This window comes from Patiria miniata, unplaced genomic scaffold, assembly GCF_015706575.1.
Source record: "Patiria miniata isolate m_02_andy unplaced genomic scaffold, ASM1570657v1 HiC_scaffold_9, whole genome shotgun sequence".
NCBI classification, from domain to species: domain Eukaryota; kingdom Metazoa; phylum Echinodermata; class Asteroidea; order Valvatida; family Asterinidae; genus Patiria; species Patiria miniata.
The window spans coordinates 15,214,103-15,238,364 of NW_024037076.1; the positions used below are offsets into that span (position 1 = coordinate 15,214,103).

Here is a 24,262-nt window from a genome sequence, read left to right on the forward strand (position 1 = left end):
TGGTTCGGTTACTCAGTAACTACCATGTACATGTATGTGGTTCGGTTACTCAGTAACTACTATGTACATGTATGTGGTTCGGTTACTCAGTAACTACCATGTACATGTATGTGGTTCGGTTACTCAGTAACTACCATGTACATGTATGTGGTTCGGTTACTCAGTAACTACCATGTACATGTATGTGGTTCGGTTACTCAGTAACTACCATGTTCATGAATGTGGTTCGGTTACTCGGTAACTAACACGTACATGTATGTGGTTCGGTTACTCAGTAACTACTATGTACATGTATGTGGTTCGGTTACTCAGTAACTACCATGTACATGTATGTGGTTGGGTTACTCAGTAACTACCATGTACATGTATGTGGTTGGGTTACTCAGTAACTACCATGTACATGTATGTGGTTGGGTTACTCAGTAACTACCATGTTCATGAATGTGGTTCGGTTACTCGGTAACTACCATGTACATGTATGTAGTTCGGTTACTCAGTAACTACCATGTACATGTATGTGGTTCGGTTACTCAGTAACTACCATGTACATGTATGTGGTTCGGTTACTCAGTAACTACCATGTACATGTATGTGGTTCGGTTACTCATTAACTACCATGTACATGTATGTGGTTCGGTTACTCAGTAACTACCATGTACATGTATGTGGTTCGGTTACTCAGTAACTACCATGTACATGTATGTGGTTCGGTTATTCAGTAACTACCATGTTCATGAATGTGGTTCGGTTACTCGGTAACTAACATGTACATGTATGTGGTTCGGTTACTCAGTAACTACCATGTACATGTATGTGGTTCGGTTACTCGGTAACTAACATGTACATGTATGTGGTTCGGTTACTCAGTAACTACCATGTACATGTATGTGGTTCGGTTACTCGGTAACTACCATGTACATGTATGTGGTTCGGTTACTCAGTAACTACCATGTACATGTATGTGGTTCGGTTACTCGTAACATGTACATGTATGTGGTTCGGTTACTCAGTAACTACCATGTACATGTATGTGGTTCGGTTACTCGGTAACTAACATGTACATGTATTTGGTTCGGTTACCAGAGCAGACAGTTATATAATGATATAAGGATTCCATTCATAGTAACAAATCCATGTAGGCCTAGAGTAATACGTTAGGACGGTAAGCACAAACAAATATACAATTAATCATCCTTATTGCTTTGAACCACAGAAGGGATATGGATTCACCATCAGTATTTTCACAAAGTTTCTTATAGGTATATACAGGTATAACTTTATTTTTTGAAGAATTTGGAAATACATTTTCCCCCACTGAAAAAGACTACCGTTATATCATGAAAGAACTACCCTTATAGTCTTTTTAAAAGGCTTTTAGAAAACTTTGCAATTGAATGAATGAAAAAAAGATGGCAGTACAAAGAGAATTTACTTCAATATTTGACACCCAAGAGCTCAATGCAAGAATCCTAAATCTTTTTTTTTGACAGCCGATGTTCCCGATGACACAGGCCCGCTATTGGGGCCAGATGACTGTAACTGTGAGGTTTGGGAGAGATGTGTGGCCAACAGAAACGGCCCATCAACATGCCACTGCATCCACCCGCGGCAGTGTGATGACGTAGGCCAGGAGCAATACTGTGGTAGTGACGGTCGAACGTACACCAGCATCTGCAGAATGAAGGCTGCAGGCTGTCTGCTGGACTTGGACATACAGGTCGTCAGCAATGGACCTTGCCCAGAAAGTAAGACAGTAATGTTTCATATCTCTCTGATCTTGTGATTGTTTAGTTGGAAATGAGTTGGGCTCACCAAATGTCTTTTTATAGAAAGTCCATTTTCTCCCTAGGATGCATTTTTGCTAGGAATCTTCATATCCTCCAAAACTCTCTACTTTGCAGTGAACCAATTACACATCCTTGGTACATTTCATCTGACACCAAAGCACATGTAATTGTGACTGCTGGTTTGTACCAAATGTTTGTACCTATTGCTCCTGGGCAGCCTTGCATTGTACACAGTCTGGTCTTAGACTATTCTGAGGATCAGGCGTTCATGTGTGCAGAGCCACACTTTGAACGTCTGATCTATGCGTGCATGTAAACTTTATGTGAACCCGCGTGCCAGCCAAACGGAACCGCCTTTGGAACTTGGGACGTCATTTAGAGCAGAAATTTGGCCAAAGCTGTTGCTGAGTGGTCGATAGCTGCCAAATTTTTGTCACACAACATCGGGTTACCGGAAACACGATAGAAGACGTGCGCTGAATGGTCAGAATCTGGAGGTCAAGACGCAGTGCTGTTTTGCATAATTTGCATGCATGTCATTCCGTAAGAAATTCCGTAGGTGTAGACCTGATCAGATCAAAATTCCTTGTAATGACATGTTAAGCACTGTTTACCGGGCAAGTGGCCTATGTACTGAGGAGGCATAAGATAGCTACCTGAGATACTAAGTTACTCTCAGTGTGCATTTAATAGCCATTTTACTAGCACTATGCATAAAAGACCATGTGCCTGCTTCACACAGACAAACACATCCAATTAGTTCCTTAAATCGTGCGACATACTATAAGTCTATTCCCCTAAGTTCATTTAAGTCTGTAGACTTCCACATTCTATCTTGGTTGAGGTACACGAATTAAGACAAATTTAGACACGTATGCCAATGTGTTGGAGAATTTGAGGATCCATCCAAAACAAGATGATAATTCAGTGTGTGTTCTCTGACAACCCGGAATTTGTTTGTTGGAGGATGTGGGTATGTAATGCAGCCCAGTTTATGTCTAAATCAAGTATTGTAATCCAGGATACTATGGGCAAATCAAAGTGTGCTTTGTTATCCATGAAGTACAAGTTATCATGTCCGCATTATATAAAAACATAGATGTACGTGTAGGGGTGTAACTCGGCAAAAACAGCAGTTAAATCATTGCGTTTTTTTTTAGCAACTGGGGATCCCAATCAGCCAGAAGAAGATACTTTATACAGTGATTATGCTTCTGAGAGCTCCGAGTTGTCCATGGACTCAGCTTTGTCACCGATACCAGCAGATGGAAAAGACATGCCTACTGCTGCTGACCGATCAGTAGAAGGCACCACGCAGGGAAGCAGTACCTCCATACAGTATTGTGAGACTTGCGTTGCCCTAAACCTTGGAACGGCTTGCCAGAATTCAACACATGGTATGTTGTGCTTTACATTGATTTATTAATTTCTGTCCTGGAATTTGGATTGGGTTTGGTTGTATGGCAAGTAAGCACCGTCGATTTATCAATATTTTCTCAAGTATTCAATATTATTTTGAAATCAATATCGCCGATAGTGATTTTTAAATCGTATCAAAATATTGAAATTTTCGTTATGGAGGAATGATATCGAAAATCTTAAAAATGAGTCGGATTATCGTCAAAATAAATCTCCTGTTTGTGCTTTTACTTTGTGTTTAACGTTTGCTGTATAATGAAATGAAACTTGGCGCAAGTTGTACTCGCTAAGCAGCTTCACTTTGAGCTCTGCGTTGGCTTGAATTCGCGGTCTTCCCTTCGTAAGACCTCAAAAGAAACCGCCCGTTCTGGACAAATGTCGGTGCCGAGATTTGTTTTAAAAGGTTTGAGCAATATGCTCCAGAGAAAGCCCTGGAAAATTGGGACTTGTATTGATAAGATTGTTTTTGTTTCATCAAAGTGTCATTTTTATGGTCTTTAACTTTTACATGGGATAATCGATCGATATATTGAATATTCTCGATATTGGATTTCCGATATATAGATTATTGAAAATTCTGATATCGATGGTGCTGAATGGCAAGCAGTACAATTGTTTTGGTAGCGTTTTCTATGGAATGGCACAACAAAAGTTTGAGATAAACTGCCGGTGCAGGCATTTCGAGTTACGGGGATACAGGAATATTCGTGCACGTAATATCCTATTCTCGTGATTGGAATGGAGTATTCTAGATAAATGGAGTTTGAGTGATCTGAATTTACTGTAGAAGAGTTTACTGTACATCACAACTGCTCTGCTTTCCGACTGTAAAAAAAAAGTCCATAATGTATATATCTCTGCTAAAAAATCATGGAAGGAAAGTATTATTTAAAAGAGAAAAAAAGAAGAAAAATCAACTTTAAATTCTACACTCTAACTTGTCTTTTTTATCTTTGACTTTTAAATTGCAGTCTTCGTTGGCATACCGCAGAAAGTTGAGCCAGCTCAGCCAGACAGTCTCAACTACAGTGTGAATGTCGTGACTACCATCAAAGGTTACACTCATACCCAAGATATCACTTTCCTGATGCAAGGGACTCTTGATGAAACCAACCAGTGTTATTGCCCCAGAGTCACTGTAGGGCATGATGAGTACCTTTTTATTTTGCGAGAGAATAGTTCTGCAAGTTTCCCAATCACAAATGGCTTTGTTGGATTATGGGCCGACCACAGTGCAACTTACAATAGCACCTGCAACTTGTAATTCCTTGGCCACATTCATTGTCCATTCAAGTTTTGGCTATTTTGACCTTTAACCCCTTCAAGACCAGGAGTATCAACAGTGTCCAGTAAAATGATTTTAAATATGATTGAGGTTGTGTTGAATTTATTGTGCATCAAATAGGTCAACAATGGGCACGCAAAAACACTGCTGCAGAACGCTTTTATACTATGTTTTTTTTTTATATCCATATAGACATTTCCCCAAAAATATGACGACGTCAGCCAAAGACACCTTAAATTGAGTACTTATAGCATGGTTGATGCTATAACCCATTCCTGGTGGTTAAAAGCCCATCACATGGCCGGTCTTATATGATAAAGACCGGTAAGCTGGTATTAAACACTTTTTCCAGTGTCACATAAAATTTGGACTCTATGAAATCCAGTGCCTTTTACGTTTTATTAGTTGAATGTTCACAATCCTCACATAGGCATGCACAATGGTAGCAGTGAGTCAGAATTTCTTAGTCCTAAATTCACAACGCACCACCCCAGTGGCATTCCGCCGCGCCAAGCTCCATAAAAGGAGGTGTTTACGACATACTCGTGAGCTGGACACTCCGTTATATAGCTAGAGTTATATAAGTATTGAAAAACATGAAATGAGCTTGTTGAAAAAAATCTTTGGAAATTTTGAATTGTTGACTTGTTTTGACTTTTCGACCGAAAAGTTTTTATCTTTTTAAATTTTTATGGTTTTTTTTAAATATTTTTATTTGCTTGGTCGGTATTAAACATCATGTTTAAGACCTGGTGGAGGCTGGATGCTGATAGTTACCCTTGCCTTTGACTCCAGTAATTATCAGCATCCATACCCCAATCAGTCTTAAATAGAGTGTTTAAAACCTCTGAAGCACACATTTATTCCAGTCTGGCTCCATAACTGTTTGCAAATGAGTTATTTTGGCTACCAAAATGCACTTTTATTCAAATTCACTTTTATTCGAATTCACCTCTGATTTTTTTTTTTCAATACAAGATACAAATAGTTAATCTTTTTTGTTTGAGTTTCAAGGGATGTTTCTACCATGTTGTATATTTTTTTAACAATATTACCTATTCAATAAGTTACCTCCACTTCATTTCGAAACTCAATAAATCTAATTTCTTCAGGGGGAAAAATAACAAATAATATGATGAAGGAAATTTGCCAGTGGTTCTGTATACATGTAGTTGCTTGGATTCGCTGGCGATTTTCCTCTCAATCAAGTGTCATAAACACTCTTTTTGTACAGTCAAAACCGGAAACGACAGGCAACTATTCATCCTTCCCCAAAAAAGGACATTTTTTATAAGAAGGAATTTTAATCAGGGAGATATTTTATAATGGGTTTGCCGTTTTTCGCTCACATATTTAGAAACACTGTTTTGGACGGCGCGGTATTATGTTATGGTTAGCTGAGCCAGTGAATAGTCATTTGAATGTGCTGTTCATCGGTTGCTATGTAACCATCCAGCACTCCATGTTTAAGAACCATTGAGTTTCAAGACAATGGGTCTTGGATCTAGATAAGGCAATGTAAACATTTCCTGGATGTCCGCGCCTGCCTATACTTCGAGTTATCCGAGGGTAGTTTGTGGGCAAACATTCACAAACCCGGACCCGACTCGGCTGGGTCGTGGGTTCGAGTTCCACCTGGCTAAGCTTGTGAATTTCCTGCAAGCAGACAACGCTGAGTCATATACAGTGTTTATGACTATGTTGGCTAAGGACAACCCCCAATATAATACAGGACACTTTTAGTAAATATTGGTTTTTTATTTCAATTTTATGATTAAAGAGTATTTTAGGAGGTCAAATTTAGGAATGCACTTTTAGTAATAAACATCGCTTTGCCGAATACATGCACTGAAGGGAGCACAATTTTCTTACATGTAAATATAATTATACCAAAAATAGAGGTATTTGTCTATTTTGATAACTTTAAGAGTGATTATTGTTTTTAAAAACGTTATGCGCCTAGGCCGTATCAAATGTCCCCCCCCCCGCTTCCCCAGGTCTGATGTTGGGATTTGGTAACGTTTTTCATGCCCCAGGGTGGGGATTTTGGTCGCTCAAATTACATTGTTAACATTGGCGTACTACATGGAAAGACTAGTGTGCCCCACGTATGTATGTAGGGGCATGGTCGGGGATTGTTACTTTTGCCCGAGAGGTTGGGATTTCGTCACTTCAAAAGTGACCATCTCTTTGTCTTGGGTGGGGCAGCCCGGGGGGGGGGGGGGGGGGGGGGGGAAACAATTGATAACCGCATTACCATATTTTTGGCTGGTACCATATTTCAATAGGGGGCGCTGTTCAAATTCGACGATTATTAACACCAGATTACAGAACGGTGTACCGTATTTTGAACAGGCGGACATAAGGCCAAAACAAAAATAATCTGTGTCTGGTCAGACCGAAGTTCCGGAATTGATGCGGCGACGCGTTTTTTTTCTTTTTTTTCTTTTTTCAAGTTTGAATTGTACAGACAAGGTGGGTACTATTTTGCTTTTTTGTGTCATTATACATTGGTGTCCTCCATAATTTGCCTTGGTGAAATTTCCCCATTCCTTGGTGCTCCTTGGTACAAAAATTTGACGAGGTGCAGCAATAGAAGGCGCTGTTGTAGCTTCCGTGTTAATTGAAAGGAAGAAAAGGTTGACACGCATGATTAAAATTGACGCGCGCGCTGACCAGAGACCGAGTATTTTTTTTTTTGTTCTTTATATACCAGTATAATTTTTCGGGGATGTCACAGCAGGGGGGGGGGGGGGGGGTTGACTTATTTTTTAGGAATTTGTATGATAATTTTTTTTTTTTTTGACAGAGCCGGGGGGGGGGGGGGTTGACCCCCCAAACCCCCTTTCTGGATCTGCGCCTCAATTTATTAATCAGCGAATCTGTTCAAAAATTGCATCGGGTTCGTTAGTGTGACGTCACCTCAAGCTCTTTCTGCAGGATTGGAACCGGAAGTTAACGCAGCTCGAGCGTTTGTAGCCAATCTGGTTCGTTAGTGTGACGTCATCTCATTTCAACCATGCGTGCTATTCCTTCCTCCATGGTGTAGCATAGCACGAATAAAACCGGAAGTTAACGCACCTCGAGCGTTTATCCAATGGGCGCTAGTTATCAGTGGCGCGCACACGTGTATGACGTTTTTACTAACGACCAGATAGACCACGGCTTTCGCCATGGTCTATAACATTGACTATATGCAGCCATGTGGTTGCGAAGGACGATTTCTAAGTTACGTTACACTTTATTTTGAAGAAACTACATGTGCACAGACATGTTGACAGGCGGGTGAAATCTTTGAATATTAATTTCTCCCGTTTGGAAGACCGTATGCTCATGGAACTTTGAGAGATAATTTCCCTTGTAATGATCCAAGTAAGTGCTAAAAATCGTTGTGATATGTTCATTATTTTTCGTTGAAATTGGAAAAATAGGCCTGGCTACGTGCATTTTTGAAAGTTGTAACAGTGGTGTTCGCAATACCTGCCAATCTTTTCAAGCCTCACGAATATTAATAAGGTTCCTACGGTGTGCAGTTAAAATTTGCATAAAAGCCTCCTTCACGAGTTATTTAATAAAATATGACCCATTTTGCTGGCTTCCGAATTCCATTGGTCGATACCGAGACCCACGCCAAGTCACGGCGAGCTAGTGACGCTAATGAATATGCGATCGTCTTTGTGTTGCCGCCGGGCCGAAATCGGTCAACCATAGCGCCTACCGCGTTATAGGATCTTTGCTAAAAAGCATGCACGTGTTGGTGAAAAAATCCTCGTCGAAATTTTCCTGGGAGATAGTTCAAGGTGTAAAACTGGCGTTTGCAAGAACAGATTAAGCGGAATTATGTTTAAATGATATAAGTGCATGTTCAACTACTCGTGAAATAACAAGTTGAGTAAATTCCTTGAAATTGAAATAAAAACCTAAATTTGGGGACGTCTTCGAATGATTTCTTCCAGACTTGAAGGTCAGCTTTACCAGAAACCAGTATTGACACTTCGGCATCGATGACGATGATTTTTTTTTCACTGACATGAAGTTTAGATTTTTTTCTTCCGTTTTAATCGCAACCATACTGAGCATATTTTCTGAAAAACACAACGTTCAAAAGGCCATTTTTTTTGGGGGGGGGGGAATTACAATTTAACTGCTCTGTAATACAGCGTCTAATTAGTGCGTAATCTGAAGAGCTTTGCTTGACAACGGGCCGCGCCACGCTTCGCTTTCGCAACAACATGGCGGTACACGCCGTCCGTTGGGACGAATATTTCAATGACACGTGATCAACGACCCACCAATCAGATCGGGATTTCTTCAGGTGCTGTATAATTAACAATTGTTTACTGCTGTTATGTGGGATATGAGGCTTTGAACACCCAAGAGTAGGGACGCATAGCACCCGAGGCGAAGCCACTCTATGGTCCCGAGGGTGCTCAAAACGTCGTATCCCACATCACAACATTATATTGTTACATCACAGCAGTGTATTGTTAAGTATACATATGTTAGTCCCTAGCCTAGCATGTCATTGAAGGGACAGGAATCATAATAACTCCACTATTGGGGGAGGAGAGGCCTAACTTTGGACCGCTCTATCTTCTATTCATTATTTCTTTAAACTATTTAGTCAGTAGTTGTCAAATGACTGTTGTTTGAAATGTTAGTGTCGGGAAATGAAAATATGTGTTATACATGTTACATGTGTTTGGCTTCTTTATGTTGTTTTCTATCCTCAAGGATACATGGACTCATGAAGCTTTTCACAACCAAAATGAGCTGGTAATTGGTATGGCCTCCTGCCAGACCACTGTCTCATTCTTGGGTCTAACCAAACCCTTTGTTTTAGAGAGATTTTCCCATGCCCATGTCTAGCTATTTTTGGTAGCAAGAATGTCACTTTCACTAGCTGTGGAGACAAATCAATTAAGGTTTGGAGGTTGTTGGGACCTGGAAGAAAACTTGCTGATCAGCAGATTCACCCAGGACTCCCTGAAACACTAGCCAATCAAAAAGTTTATATTCAAATTAATTCAGAAGGAAGGAGTAGTCAATTTAATATGTAGCCAATCGGCAAATGGATCGAAGTGTCCATCACCCAACTAAAGTGGGTATTTAAGGTCCCGCATCAGGGCCAAAAGACCAGTCTGCACCCACATCCAGCAGGCCACTGAAGCCAAGCCAATGTCGTAGCCATAGAGGGGTGAGTTCTTGTCTTGTTATTTTGAGTTGTAATTTCGAGACTTAGTTTCTAGTTGAGAGCTATTTGTGTTCTGTAGTTGTAATATTGATTGAAGTTCATTCTTATATTTGGTGGTTCATGGTTTTAATCATTTGTTTGCATTTCTGTGCATGAAGTTATCTGCAGCTTGAGCCATTATTGTGTGAATAATTGTTGCACTTTTATTGACTCGAACCATGCTCGAACTTAGAAATTTACAATAATAGGTTCGGCAGTCAACTTAAATTGATCATGTGAATTGAACATGTATCTTAATTAGTGTATCATTGATAATATTGTGGAACCATTTGTTCAAGCATTATGTCATTCTTTTGTATATAGCTTCCAGCTACACAACTGGAGTTGAAGTGATGTACATGTAGCTGTACAGGCTGTTCTTTAACTTTATCCAGGTTAGCTCTTGATTCGTTGTGTTCTTGATCCACAATTAAATCCCAGATATTGAGTACTGTATTTTTGGAAACAATGTTTACTCAATTCCAATTCACAAGTCAAGGCAGTGTATTTATTTGATTCTGTTTTCCAAGTTGTGCTGTAGCTGATGCACTATGTTATTCTGATCTTATGGTACAGTCAATGTTTTGCTCCTGGTACTTTAAATACCTTGAATTAAGGACAAGGACAAATCTCTGTCTAGCCCAAACAGTGTTATGTAACCTGTCACATTCCATCTATTGAGCACCAGCTGATGTACTGTTTATAGTGTTTTGGTTACCAGTACTATGACCTTTGAACTGTGTGTTGTTGTCTATTGTACAATGACTGTAGTAGTAGTATTTTAAACCCATGTTTTGCATTATTTCTTAATGTACAGGGGTCCGTTGAAGACCGTCTGTCATGGATCGGTTGTAAATTCTGTCAAGGACCGTCCATTAACCGTCTGTAGAGTCCGTTAGACTCTAGGTTCATCGAATAAAAGTTCATCAGAGAGACATCGCAGAACTGTGTCGTTGTCCGTTAGTTGTTGTATCTTGATCTCGAACCCTGCGTTCTAACGAATGCTAAACTAAATCCGCTGCGAGGATTATACGACATTAGTACATGTACATCTTTTAAGTGTTGCAGATAAGCTAATATGGAAGAGATTCGCATATAGCTATAGCTGGAACTTTTCCTCTGACGTGACTTAGACGGTGGTTTTCACTTTATTTTTTTTTTTGACCGATATTTTCCATGTTCGTTCAAATATCAAAAACGCATCTAATGATATTTATCCTTTATGCAGCAAAGGATCCACTCAAATTAATTATGATCAAGTCGAATCAGATAGATTTTTTTGTCGGTGAAACTCTGGGTGTCATAAGAATATCAGAAGGTACTTGCAGACAGAACTTGAAAAATGTGACTGTATGCGCATAATTTTAATACAGGAAATCGCCTCTAGCTCTCCGGTATCACACGTACTCGATCAGGCGCGGTTCTACGGGAGGGGGGGGGGGGGGGGGGGGGGGGGGGGAGGGGGCTGTGGGGGGGGGGGCTGTAGCCCCCCCCCCCCCATTTTTTTTTTGTCTAGCCCCCCCCCCAAATAAATTCCGTTAAAAAAAAATTGCATTAGCAAAAAGAAGGATTGCGATGAACATGTGAACGGTCTCCTCCTAAAAGAAGAAATAGCCGTGACAAGGGTGCATTAGTTTATAGTGCAAGGGCGGATCCAGGAGGGGGGGGGGGGGCCAAAGGGGGCCATGCCCCCCCCCCAAAAAAACGAAACCATTTTTTTTTTTATGTGACATCGCAATAAAGGCAGGCAATGAGTACACCACCATCTTTTCCTCAAAAACAATTGGTTAAAGTGGTCAAAAAATTGCCTCAGATCGCACCACAGAGCATCTAGAATCCAAAAATTGTTCGGGGCCCTTAAGCGGGCCCCGAACCCCACGCCGTAATTTTTGGGACCTACTTTTTTGGGGGTCCAAAAATTGTTTTGGCCCCCCCACAAAAAAAATTGTGTTCTGGATCCGCCCTTGCTATAGTGTGAATGATGTTAGGATTTTATTGGCGCTCCCCATTGAAAATATGGCATGAGCCCCCCCCCCCCCCCCCCCCACCCCCCCCCCCCCCCCCCCCCCCCCCCCCAACCACCTATTGATTTTCGGAGGCCTAAGTGTCTGGAAAAAATAACCGGTCAACATTTCAGCACGCCTCCCTGAAAAAAATGTCTGCATCTACCGTGCTAGCCCCCCCCCCCCCCCCCAAATATTGGTTCTAGATTGCGCCTGCCCGGTTGCTATAATTCGTCACATCAGTGCGCGACATCGCGTACGTAGCTGCATTCGGCTCAGCGAGAACATGTCTTGGACGCTGAATTCAGGCGCAATTCAAAACATGATTCAGCAACTTCTGATTTGAAATTGAGATCCTAGAATGCTGTTTTTCTCAGAATATACAGCTGAAGCTGAGCTGAAACTTTATCAGGTGAGTTGTTCAGTACCCTTCTTTAGATTTTGAGCACCGGCTTTTGTTGCTTCAAACGAACAAAATGCACAAATTACAAATGATGGACTTTATTTTAAACAGCTGCAGCGAGATGTCTTTATAATAGGTAATGATAAATTACCTAGAATTCGAACGGAGGCGTTGACTAAAAGTAAAATAAACAATTGGGGGCGCCCTTTCAATCAACAATCGCCGACACAGCCGATGTTCGTTGAGCACACGTCTGCACAACTGACCATCGGGCCTGAATTTGCTGGCTTACTGGACACGGTTTGAGTCAAGAGATGGCTGTTTCTGACCAAGCGAAAGAAAGGCTTTGTCCTGCGGTGTCTCAGGTATATTGTCTGCTGTAGCCCCATTCTACATACATGTTAATTGTTATTGTTCTGTCCACAGGATCGACTAGCAAACGTACGTAATTCCGTTTTGACCACGTTACCAAAATCACGGCAGAGACTCTTTACAAAATACAATGTAGGCCTATTTATACATAGGCTACTCCTAGAACTATGATGAAGAACCCCGCAAAATTGTTTGTAGCACAAAACACTAATTAAGTACAAACACGTCCACAGAACCGCTGCACAGTTTGCCCCCAAACTCCGTCATGTCTGTACTACACCTCATGACATACTCACGGTACTCCGAGCGAACCGAAAATCATCGCTGGATCATGCGTGCACGTTTCAAGTGTCAGGTTGGCTCAGTGCGGAAAGGGCATATTTTTCATCATTTTAGCCAAAAAAATGACAAAATCCAGCGATGTTTGTTCTGCGCATATTACGTGAGTATGTCATGAGGTGTAGTACGGAGTTTTGGGGCAAACTGTGCAGCGGTTCTGTGGGAAATGTCTGCATTTTGATGGACGTTTTTGTACTTAATTAGTGTTTTGTGCTACAAACAATTTTGCAGGGTTCTTCATCTACATAGTTCTAGGAGAAGTAGGCCTATACATAGGCCCAAGCCCAGACAGGGCTCTGGAGTGCTCTGAAATGTGCAAAACTAAATCAGGCCCACTTTACTCACAGTTTAGCCAGCAAGTTTCTCCAAAAATTCTACTGGGGCAAAGAAAATGTCCTCAGTATTTCACCAACCAAGTTTGCAGACCAAATTCAATTTTTAAAGGAGACATTTCTTCAATATTTTACACATGAGAGGGAAGTCAACTGATTTCAAAATGGGGCTAAATACTAGACTGGTACATGTCCAACCATGGTCCAACTATTTGAAAAGACTGACCTCTTCATTCGGTGTCAATAGTCTGGTGGCTTGACTATGGAGAAATGTGTAGTAAATTGAGACTAGTTCCCGCTTCATGCCACATGTTTCTTAAATTCTTTTGGCATGGTTGATTGATACAATACTGAAGTTGTGTTGGACTGGTTGTTTTAGGTGCCAGTCTATTTTCTTGTTTTGCATTGGGACTCTCATACACAGTATTGAGAGTCCCAAATTTTCGGACTAGCCCAAGCCCCTACCACTACTGGTTAATATTAACCAGTAGTGGTAGGAGCTTATGTATGTTTTGTCAAGTCTCTGCTGTGATTTTGGTATTTGGAAAGAATGTAGTTTCAAAGACGCCGGAACAATGCTGCAACCTGACGCCACTTCCGTGATTGTGTACAAAGTCTATGGAGAGTCAAGACAATTTTCTTTATTTCCTTAGAACAAATTCGGAAATGTTTTTCAGTCCCGGATTCGTGTCTTTTTAAAACACATTTGCAATGACTGACCGTGCTTTAATCAGTTTTAATGAGATGATACTTTTGACATTGTTTGATATGAAGAAAAACTGGCAAGAATATAGTGATCCAGACGACACTTCAGCAGTTGTCTACAAAGCCTATGGAGAGTCAAGAAAATTTTAGTTTCAAAGTTTCATGTATTTCCTAACAAAATTTCTTAGTCCCAGATTCATGTTTTTCAACATTTTTGCATTATCTGACCTGCATTGATATGATTTGAAGAGAAAAGTAACGTCACGTTGCAATACTCTATAAAAAAAACCAATTAAAAAGTGGCTACAGTTTGCATTATTTTTTCCAGGTAGGCCTATTTTTGTCGTCTTTGGCTTTGCCGTGGCCACTTTTGGAGTTGGTAGTCCGAGTAAATTGGACCCAACGTATCGTATTGCCTTTTAACATTCGGACATGGTGTGGCGATAGTAGGGTCAAAGTTGCAGTCATAGGGTTTCAGTCAACAACCCAACCATTTGCCAACCAAAACCATCAGATTCCACCCTCAAAATGGCCGCAAAATTACTAGATATACCACTCTATACAAAAGTAGAGATCGATGACTAAGATGGAGGTACTAAGGTTTACTAATCTGTATGAAAAGTCAAATCTAACGTTTAATTCTGAAGTCTCCGTAGCCAACTTTTAGAATTCTACAGAAGACACTATCATTTTTCGGATGGTGTGTGGGCTATAGGCTTTGAAAATCCAAATTGATCCACTTTCTGAAACACAAATCCACCCAATAAGTTACCCTGGTTGATCCATAACTCTTGAAAAGTTAGGAACAATGACATTGGGACCTTCCGACAGAAGTTTTGTGGAAAAATTCTGAGATTTTACTCACCACCGTGTGTTTTCAGATATCGAGTACATTGACCACAGACATCCATTTTCAGGAAACAGTCGCCTGCATACGTGAAACCAGGCAACATGCAAGAACGCGCGTTGTCATGACATGACATGAGATATATGGAGAGCGACAAGGTCAAGTAGAGTACCTTGACTCGGGAACATACATGTAGAGGCCTTTATAGATACACACGCGTGCACCACGCATGACGTGAGTTATATCAAAGATAAATTACAGTCTTCAAATTTGAATGATATCACAGCGACGACAACATGGGCTATTAAAGGAGACCTTGGAATTGAGGCCAAATAAAAAAACTATTATGTTTATCGTCCCTGCCCGCTTCTTTTTTGGAGGCCGCCTCCTTTTTTCCCCTATTTTTGGTGAGCTGCGAAGCAGATGCGAGCCTACATGTATGTAATACCAATTTCCGTCCGTCTGTCCGGGCGCCCGTCTGGCCGTTCTGACCATACCACCCTTGTGGGGTGATGTTCCTTTCAGGACACATCACCCCACTTTTTTCACAATAGAAAAACATCACCCCAGAAGGGAATCTTTAGAAAAAGGGATAATGGGAACACAATGCTATCACCCCACAATTCCGTCTGGCTGGAACGGCCAGACGGACGGCCGGCCGTCCGCGTTCAGATAAAAATGTTGAAGTTTTTGGTTTTAGTTAACTTGGGTAAAAAAACTAAATGCAGTTGTCATGTATCATCTCTAGGCCTATAACTTCAGTTAGGTTCATATCATTGCAGTAAATTTTATGATTTTATTGAGGAACTTTAATTCAAGGAAATGTTAAAGTTTTTAATTGTTACATGTACATGTATACTGGTATAACATGTATGTGTGTATATCGGTATAACATGTACATGTACACTATGCATTTTTGGGGATGTGCATGATCTTCTGGTTTGATCTTTTAGTTTATGGGGTTGGAGTAGGGATGGGGTAGGGGAGGGTGGGGTGGGGTGGGTTGGGGGATAGGGGTTGGAGTTAGGGTTTGTGTGAGTAGGATGAGAAGGGGAGCTAGGATGGGTGGGGCGGGGTGGGGTGGGGTGGGGTGGGGTGGGGAGAGGGGTTGGAATACTGGGTTTGGGTGGGGTGGGGATTTGTAGGGGTGGGGTGGGACAGGTAGGGAGAGACAGGTAGGGAGAGGATGGGCATGGATGTAGGGGTTGGGTTAGGAGGGGGTTGGGCAGGGGGCGGGATATAGGATCGGAGTAGGGGTTGGGTTGGGGATGTGTAGGGATGGGTTGTAGGGGTTGGATAAGGGGAGGGGGCAGTATATAGGGATCAGAGTAGGGGTTGCATGGGGTCAGGTGGGGGAAATTGGAATTCGAGTAAGGGTTAGGGTGGGGATGTGTAGGGTGGGTAAGGACAGGTAGGGGAAGATAGGGTAGGTGGGTGTAGGGGGTTGGGGTAGGGGAGGGTACGGGTCAGGGGAGGGGGAAGGAGATAGGGATTGGAGTTTGGGTGGGGTTGGGATGTGTAGGTGATAGGGTGGGGATGGTTAGGGGAGGATGGAATGGGTGTGGGTAGGGGGTTGGGAGGGGGAGGGGGCGGGTTTGGGATGGGGTAAGGTTTTTGGATGGGGTAAGGTTTGGGGGAGGTGGTGATGGTGTCTACATGTACATGTATACCCATTCTTGTTCTGCATTTGTGGCGACTACACAAGATTTTTCCCATGGTAATACAAGTATGGGGAGCAGAAGACACTGTTGGGGCTGCAAAAATCCACAACTGGGTCTTAATTACCCTAACAATGGAAAACTCCCCCATAATAATACAGTGACGGCTAACCTATATACACATGTATTTATTAGGTAATCTGTTGACTTTTTATGTTGACATTTAAAAACTGACCCCTACACCTAGACACATCAACAAGAATCCTGATCCCCTTCCATCATGCTCATCCCCAACCCTACCTTCAGCCTCCCTTCCTGCCTTGGACAGCGGCTTCGCTGTTCTAGTTTTACTGGAAAAAAAAATGATAAATATTAAACAGTGACATCAACTTGGCCTCTTTGTCTGTTGCATCTAGCCCATATAAAGCTGGTACATGTCATTTCAAGTCCAAGTGACGGCCAATTTAAAAAAAAAAGCTGGCGGCCATCTTGAAAAATAGCCCAGTCGGGCAGCCATTTTGGAGGGGAAAAAAGGGCCTCCTTCTTTTTTTCAAAAAGGCAGGACGCTAAACATGTTTTTTTTACTTGGCCTACACAGTAAATTTCACTTTTCATCCACATCATAAGTAAACCTTAGTACCCTGATCTCAGTCATCGACCTCTACTTGTATCTCAGGTGGCGTATCTGTTTTGACGGTGAAATCTGATGTTTTGGTTGGCAAATGGTTGGATTGTATGTCTGCATTCATCTTGGACCCTAGTATAGCCAGACCATATCTGAATGTTAAAAAGGCAATACACATTGGGCTCGGGCTATTGAGATGAATTGGTGAAAATACTGTAGTTTAACTATAGTTTACAGCTGAAAGGAAACCTGGGGTGGTAGTAATAGCCCCATGGATTTGTCTTAACCCTTACTCTCTGAGGGTAGTTTACTGCATGTCAGTTGGTTATGCCAATGCCCTCCAGCTGCAGTTTATTGGAGGATACTTTGATGTAGCAGTGAAGGCTCCAATTGGCAGGAGTTGGAGGCCCTGGAGGGTGCCTGATACCATGGAGCTCCATGCTGATACTGACCAGCTGGGGGCACTCACTTTGTTATCAGAGGACTCTCATTGTTCTCTGTGGCATGTATTGGAGTGCCTGTCCAGTTACCCTTGAAATGACATGGCAGATATTGGAGGGCCATGCAAAAACATAGGAGATTTTCTTGAGGCACATATTGGCATGCGTTGGAGGGTCTAGTAGGGTAAGGGTTAATTACTGGACTTCCTCCATACTACAGAGGTACATGAAGCACAATTGGAAAAAATGTTGGGACTCCCACGCTTCGGAGATAATAAAATTGCATTTTATTTTCCTTTTATGTTTATCAAATAATATTTTTGTTGATACAGATTTTTGTACTTTTTCTTGGTGATCTATGGCTTTAGCCTAGATAATTTCTTAAAGGGAAATTAAGTCCGAGAACCATTTTGTTGATTATCTGTTTCCGAGAACAAAAGATTTTTTTTATTCATGCATGTCAAATATTGTCAAGTCAGAGAACCAGATAGTCGACTGCCATTTATCCACTTGAGGCCTATTGGTAATGTTTAAATAGCAAGATTTGTATCATGTACATGTATCAGGGTAAAGTACCAGTATTTAAATTTGTCAAAACTGAATATATTGAAGCTTGGCAACAAAGACATTATTTTCTGATATTACGTGTACAAGCCACATACAGTCGACTCTCGTTAGTACAAACTCTGTTAATACAAAATTCTGGTTATAACAAACATAAAGCCTTGGTCCCAACTGTGCATTTATGTGCTAAATGAATGGGACTGATGTTCCTCTTAATACAAAATTCTGATAAAACAAACAATTTGGCTAGGTCCGAACGAGTTTGTTATAACCAGACTCGACTGTATATGTAATCAGTGTAAAAGTACAGCGTGATAATTTTTGTTTGAACAATTTCTGTTTTCGAATTTCCCTTGAGTTATTTTGTTTTTTCCTTTTTGGTTTCTACAGTATGGCCCGGCCAATGTGCGAGATCTTGAACCAGGCAAGAAGATGAAGTGGTGCACGTGTGGATTGAGTAAGACGCAACCGTGGTGTGATGGTGCGATTCACATTTCATTACATTAATGTTCCATTTTTTGTTTTTACTTTGCAAGTCCCACAAAAAATCACCTCTTCTGTTATTCCCAAAGAGTGAACATTCACACTATTTTGAGTGAAAAGTAGCTCCATCTGCCTGATGCAATAAAGGATAAAACCATTTAGAGTGAAACTCGGTCATTAAAAAACAATTCAAGTTTTTCTTGAATGATTGTTTTTTCAGACCTTTTCTTTGTAAAATTCAATTGATTGTCGATCTCAATCTTGTTGTCTCTATCTAATTTCACTCTTTGGGAACAAAAGAGTTTAAACTCTGTGTAACCGATGTCAGATCTGTGAGAGTCATACGTAAACACTTCGTATTTCCATTTTAGGTGTAATTACATGTATTATGCCCTTGGTTGTGTTGACATCTTTTGATTGGTCTATTGACCTAACTAGGGTAGCCTATCATGACCCTTGATAAGAAGAAATCCATGGATACACATGTATACAGGACTTCATGGATTTTACATTTCACAATATTATGATGATTTTAACAAAATGAGGCCGTGTTCTCCACGTTATGTTGCCCAACACATGACATTAGGGTGCAGTGTAGGGTGCACTGTTTCATGGTACATTCTTGTATTTCATGTGCAATCTTGCATGCTTACGTCCCTTAACCCACGGACCATGATCCATGCTTAACCTACATAACCTAACCACAAAATGGTGCTTTAAAGCTTTTATACTGTATATTTTCCGATTTTCTGAGTTAATGTATGTAATAGCGGAAAATTACAGCATAATCTTAAAATTGGCATTTCTTGGTTTCTCAGAAAAATTGTTTTTCTGGGGAGATTATTCGATGGCCCTTAATGTAAATAAAAAAGTGTGCCGGGTTGAACGTATAAACACTGCCTTATTGGGTACCAGAACAATGGGAGGTACCCCAAAAGGAATGCCCACCGACTTGCGGGGTACCATTTTGGTACCCCTCAAGTTTTTCACGAAATAGATACATGTATATGGATTTTACTCAAAAACTATGGGTTGGTCCGTCGCAGATAGAACATTTTAAGAAAAGGGATATTAAGTCCGAATTTCAGCCCAGGAAATTAATTCTGGTTATAATAAGAGCATTTTGAAATTAGTGTGACAATTGCACAATTTTAGTACACGAGAACAAAGGAAGTACCCAACTTCTAGGCTGTGTGTGTGTGTGTGTGGAGGGAGGGGGGGGGGGTATATATCCTCCCCATCAGTATCCCTCCCACCCCCCTTCACGTCCTTGCTCACATCAAAAAATATTGCTGAACATGTACAAGAATTACTAACCCCTCCCATGGCCCCCTTCCAACCCCCTCTTCCCACCCCTCCCCCCCCCCCCCCCCCAATCCACCAAACCAAGCTCTCCACTGACCCCCTCCCAAACATCCACAAAATATTTCTAACCCAGTAAGAAAATTACTAACCCCTCCTCTGGTCCCCCTCCCCTCACATCCACAAAATATTGCTGAAAATGTACAACTGTTAACCAACCCCTCCCTTGTCCCCCTTCTGCTAACATCCAGAAAATATTGCTAACCATGTACAAAAACTACATGTACTCACCCCTCCCCTGGTCCCCCACTTCCCATCACTTCCACAAACTATTGCTGACCATGTACAATAATTAACAACCCCCCTCCTCTCACATCCACTAAATATTGCTGACTGTGTTCACGAATCTCGAACTCCTCCACTGGCCCCTTCCCTCACATCCACAAAATATTGCTGAACAGCTGCAACACCAAATCTGTTGACGTCTTGCATATTTAGTTTTGCCGATAAGACATTTTCTTGTAGATTACCGGTAAGTAAGATTAAGGCTGTTATTAGTATACTTTTCAAATCATTACTCCGTGGTTGGGTGCACCTCTTCTCCCAGGAACACGTGGGCCTAAATGTTCCCTGCTTTGTTTTTGCAGGAGCACACAAAGGAACAGGCTTTAAATCTCTCAAGTGGATTGTTCCAGAGAAACCTCAGAGTGTATACTCCATCTGCATGTGCAAGCACACCAAGAATCCGCCGTTCTGTGATGCTACCCACACTAACCTCCCCGCAGCAGTGGAACAGACTCAGGCCTCTTGCCCTGGGTCGAGCAACCACCACATGAGAGCTTGCCCAAAACTTTGCACCAAGTGTGGCTGGGTGCCAGACTTTTGACAATGGGCTAATTACATGTAGGGCCACCAATCTTTTAGGAACTTTGACTTTAAACTTGAACATCCTGAACGTTCCAAAGGTTTCTGTTTAAAGAACAAAAATTAATAAAACAGCACAAATTGAAATACGGGTTTGTGCAAGTAAAGATCTCTGAAGTTGACTTTGAGAAAATCATTTCAAAATGTACACATATTTATAACAAGCTGATTTACCCGATCATAGATCGGGTATATAGGGCGTAGTGTTGGGGATGAAAATGTGGTCAGTTAAATGTAAATGGGGGATCATTGAGGAGACATGCACTTATAGAATAGCAATTTTTGTGGTGTGATCTGAGCCAATTTCTGACCACTGAAACCAATTTGAGCAAAAGATCATTTTTTAAACATCATTTTCGAGCTTGGGGTAATTGAATCAGCTACACGGTATTCTGAGCAATAGAATCATTATAGTGGGCTACAATTTTTATTCGGGGAAGAAAAAGTGGGGGGGGGGGACCAAACAATGTCCCCGCTTTAAAATGGGGGGGGGGGGGGGGGGGGGGGGGGGGAGGGGTCCCCCTGTTCCCCACCGATTTACGCACATGATAATTATGTACCCTGATAACTGTCTGTAAATGTTCCCGTTGGTCTGTTAAATGGGCATTTTGTGAGGCAGCCTGAGTCGCATTGCCGGAAGAACGTAGTGAAAAGGTTACCGTAGTACACAGGCGAAGGCTGATTGTACAGTTTTGACACTAAATCATAATGTAATCAAACGTGAAGTTGTCATTTGCAATGAAAATGTTGAGTGTTACCATAAAATTACAAATGGTGTGAGTGATGGAGGAAGGTCATAATTAAGTTTCAGTATTGGACTCTTCAACAAACGTAAACATGAACTTCTTACAATTTGCGAGACCGTCTGCGAGGAAAAAGTCGATTCAACTTTTATTCAAGTTGGTCAACCATCTATATAAGAGCAAGTTTTACTCGGCCTCCGAGAAATGTTCGCTCCTGAAAGGGTTCCGAGACCGCGGTCTCCCGCGACGCCAAAATGGCTCCACGTCCATAGAAAAATACGGAGAATTTCTTCCGCCAAATCAAGCACTTCAGGTCGTCCTAATTTTTCCGTACGGACCGGCGATCCGTTTTGTCGATTTTTTTTGTGACTGCGTTCCAGATCGCAATATTTGAAGCAATGCATCGACCCTTCGTTGATCCCAAACAGGCCCCCGAAATTATAACCGACACTGACTATGACGTGGCGGCCCGGGCAGCGAACTCACAACGCTCAGCGCAGCCTTGGTGGAAGCATAGAGCTAGTGGAAGCATGGAGCTGTAAACACATTATGGAAGCAACAGCACTCTATCACGCGACGTCACATGCTTGTGCTTCAAATAGCGAGCACCGTAGACTCAACCTCGTTTCCAGGGTGTGGAGCAGGGCTGCAGTACGCGTTGCCAGTGACGGTTTTACGCATAGCCGGGAAGTACCACGCAGTGTAGACTTTCGATTGGTCAGACCGCGCTAGGCATACTAATGTGTAGTTCTTCTGAGTATTCGTTGCACTCGGCGCAGGGGCGGCAAGCGAATCATATGAAAGAATAGGGACACTTGGTGGCCACGCACCATGGACAAAAAATATTTTACCAAGGTCACCCCATACTAACGTTTGGTGAACACTTTTGCAGAACAGCCGAGTAGAACACGTAAACGAAACCCCTACGTTGACCTCCACAGTCTAGACACGCAGAAAAGCCAGCACGGGGGGCGGCCAGGCAGTCAACGTGAAATAAAGCGCACACGACGGCAAATTCCTGCGCAAAACGCAGTCACGAAAAATCGACTAAACGGATCGCCGGTCCGTACGGGAAAATCAGGACGACCCGAAGCGTCCGACCCGGCGGAAGACACCCTCCGCATTTTTCCAAGGACGTGGAGCGATTTTGGCGCCGCGGGAGCCCGCGGTCTCGGATCCTTTCATGAGCAAACATCGTCTCGGAGGCCGAGTTAAACTCTCTCTTATATATATAGATAACTAGTGCAGGGCCAGTCGAAAATGTGCGTGTTCGGAAGGGGCAGTTAAGAACTGCAGCTCGTGCAAACAACGAACATTATTCAATGGTGTGAACGCACACTCGCAAGTTAAACTCACAAAATTTCGTCACCCCCCCCCCCCGGCACATACAGTGCAGTGATGGTTGCACAGTTGAGTACAAAATGCATGTGCCCGTGCATGCCACTCACGTATATGTACGTACGAAGACATGGTGTGCAGTGCTATCGCCCTACAATGTGCCCGTCATTTTTGCAGGGCCCGTCAAAAAAATGCACCTGTTCGTTAGGGGCAATTTCAAAATGTTCATATCATGCAAACAACGCACACGATTCAATTGTGTTGTTTTCACAGGTTAAACTCACACTCATAGGTTGAGCGCACTTTGTACATGTCGCCAGGCCATCCCCGGCACTGATATTCACCCATACGCCCGTGCAGCCACTCACCTACGTGAGTAAGGTTGCTCAATCCACCGCCTCCAATAGTGGTTCAATCGACTGCAAAATGCATGTGCCCGTGCAGTCATCACATACGGAAACATATGGTACGCAGTGCTATTCACCCATACTGGACAATGGTATTGCCCTACATGCATGTACAATGCACGTGCGCGTGCCCGTCCTTTTTTCCATTGTTGGTCATATTGAGCAGGCGCGCTTTAGCTCCAACAGGACGTAAACAATTGAAAAGAACGGCAGTGCGTGGTGTTCTAGGCTATATTCTGGCGCGCAAGGCCTCAGAAAATACTGCTTTTTTTGCAGCTTTTTCGAGAACCGCTCGTCCAAAACAACTTCAAACTTGACACTGCACATTCTGTGGTCCCGAGCAATACACCCGCCAATTTTCAACTCCATACGGTGCCCAGTGCTGGAGATAATCGGCGGACAGACAGACAGACAGACAAACGGACAGACGGACAGACAGAGATTCCTTGAATTGTAGTATAGATAGACTAAGAATTTCACAATGTTTGGTACACTAGTATAACCAAGATGTTCTGATTATGAGGTGAAGTTTCATTTATTTACACCGATTTTGTAGAAATTGTTAACATCACTGTAATGCAAAAAAACAAAAAAAACAGTTATCCAAATTGAGAGGCTCTCTCATAAGAGACCTTTTGGTTTGTTTTATTTCGCCCTATTTGATGTGTAAGAACTTCAGGAATGAGTTGTTTTGGTGATGGTGTCATGTAATGATTACATGTACATTTTGCTCAGTGAGTCACTTCTGGAAAATAAATTCATGAAATCTGCCCAATTTAAAGTCCGAAGAACATATAGTAACATTACTTTTGCGTATAAGCGTACTACATTACATGCACTAGAAGTCATAAATGTAAGAAAATATAAGTATTATTAATATGTTACTTAATATGCATTACAATACATACGTAGTATTTCTCCCATCAAACATGTTTCGGCAACGACTATTAGCCCTAAATATGGTGAATATTAAGATTTTTACATGACGTTTTTTGATATAATCATAACATATTTTGTGAATAATCATACTTATAATTATATCATATGAAAACA

The 24,262-nt window shown here is 41.9% G+C and overlaps 2 protein-coding genes and 1 long non-coding RNA gene across 8 annotated transcripts in view; all 3 read left to right on the top strand.

The window, feature by feature from the left end:
• The window catches only part of LOC119721063 (sushi, von Willebrand factor type A, EGF and pentraxin domain-containing protein 1-like), a 72,775-nt gene extending 66,386 nt beyond the window's left edge, over positions 1-6,389 (top strand). For all 5 annotated transcript variants that reach the window (XM_038190945.1, XM_038190944.1, XM_038190948.1 and 2 more), the window contains 3 exons: positions 1,491-1,745; positions 2,948-3,184; positions 4,178-6,389. In XM_038190945.1, the coding sequence (XP_038046873.1) occupies positions 1,491-1,745; positions 2,948-3,184; positions 4,178-4,470 (785 nt within the window). In that variant the 3' untranslated portion in view covers positions 4,471-6,389. The remainder of the gene's footprint in view (positions 1-1,490; positions 1,746-2,947; positions 3,185-4,177) is intronic.
• Positions 6,390-8,628: 2,239 nt separating this feature from the next.
• On the top strand, positions 8,629-10,764 carry LOC119721093. The gene is made up of 2 exons (XR_005270146.1): positions 8,629-10,119; positions 10,542-10,764. It is a non-coding gene; the product is annotated as an uncharacterized LOC119721093 (long non-coding RNA).
• A 1,528-nt stretch (positions 10,765-12,292) lies between these two features.
• On the top strand, positions 12,293-20,838 carry LOC119721047 (CDGSH iron-sulfur domain-containing protein 3, mitochondrial-like). Of its 2 annotated transcripts, none has more exons than XM_038190918.1 (3): positions 12,293-12,495; positions 18,403-18,469; positions 20,445-20,838. In XM_038190918.1, the coding sequence occupies exons 1-3, from the start codon at positions 12,445-12,447 to the stop codon at positions 20,681-20,683; spliced, it is 357 nt and encodes a 118-aa protein (XP_038046846.1). In that variant the 5' UTR covers positions 12,293-12,444; the 3' UTR covers positions 20,684-20,838. The 2 variants fall into 2 exon arrangements, with proteins under 2 accessions (XP_038046846.1, XP_038046845.1); XM_038190917.1 differs by having other exon boundaries at positions 12,313-12,495; positions 18,403-18,493.
• Positions 20,839-24,262: the final 3,424 nt, after the last annotated feature.

Coding starts and splice junctions, on each gene's coding strand:
- LOC119721047 (XM_038190917.1), top strand. CDS start 12,445: ATGGCTGTTTCTGACCAAGCGAAAGAAAGGCTTTGTCCTGCGGTGTCT. Junction 12,496..18,402: donor TTTGTCCTGCGGTGTCTCAG/GTATATTGTCTG, acceptor TGGTTTCTACAG/TATGGCCCGGCCAATGTGCG. Junction 18,494..20,444: donor GACGCAACCGTGGTGTGATG/GTGCGATTCACA, acceptor TTGTTTTTGCAG/GAGCACACAAAGGAACAGGC.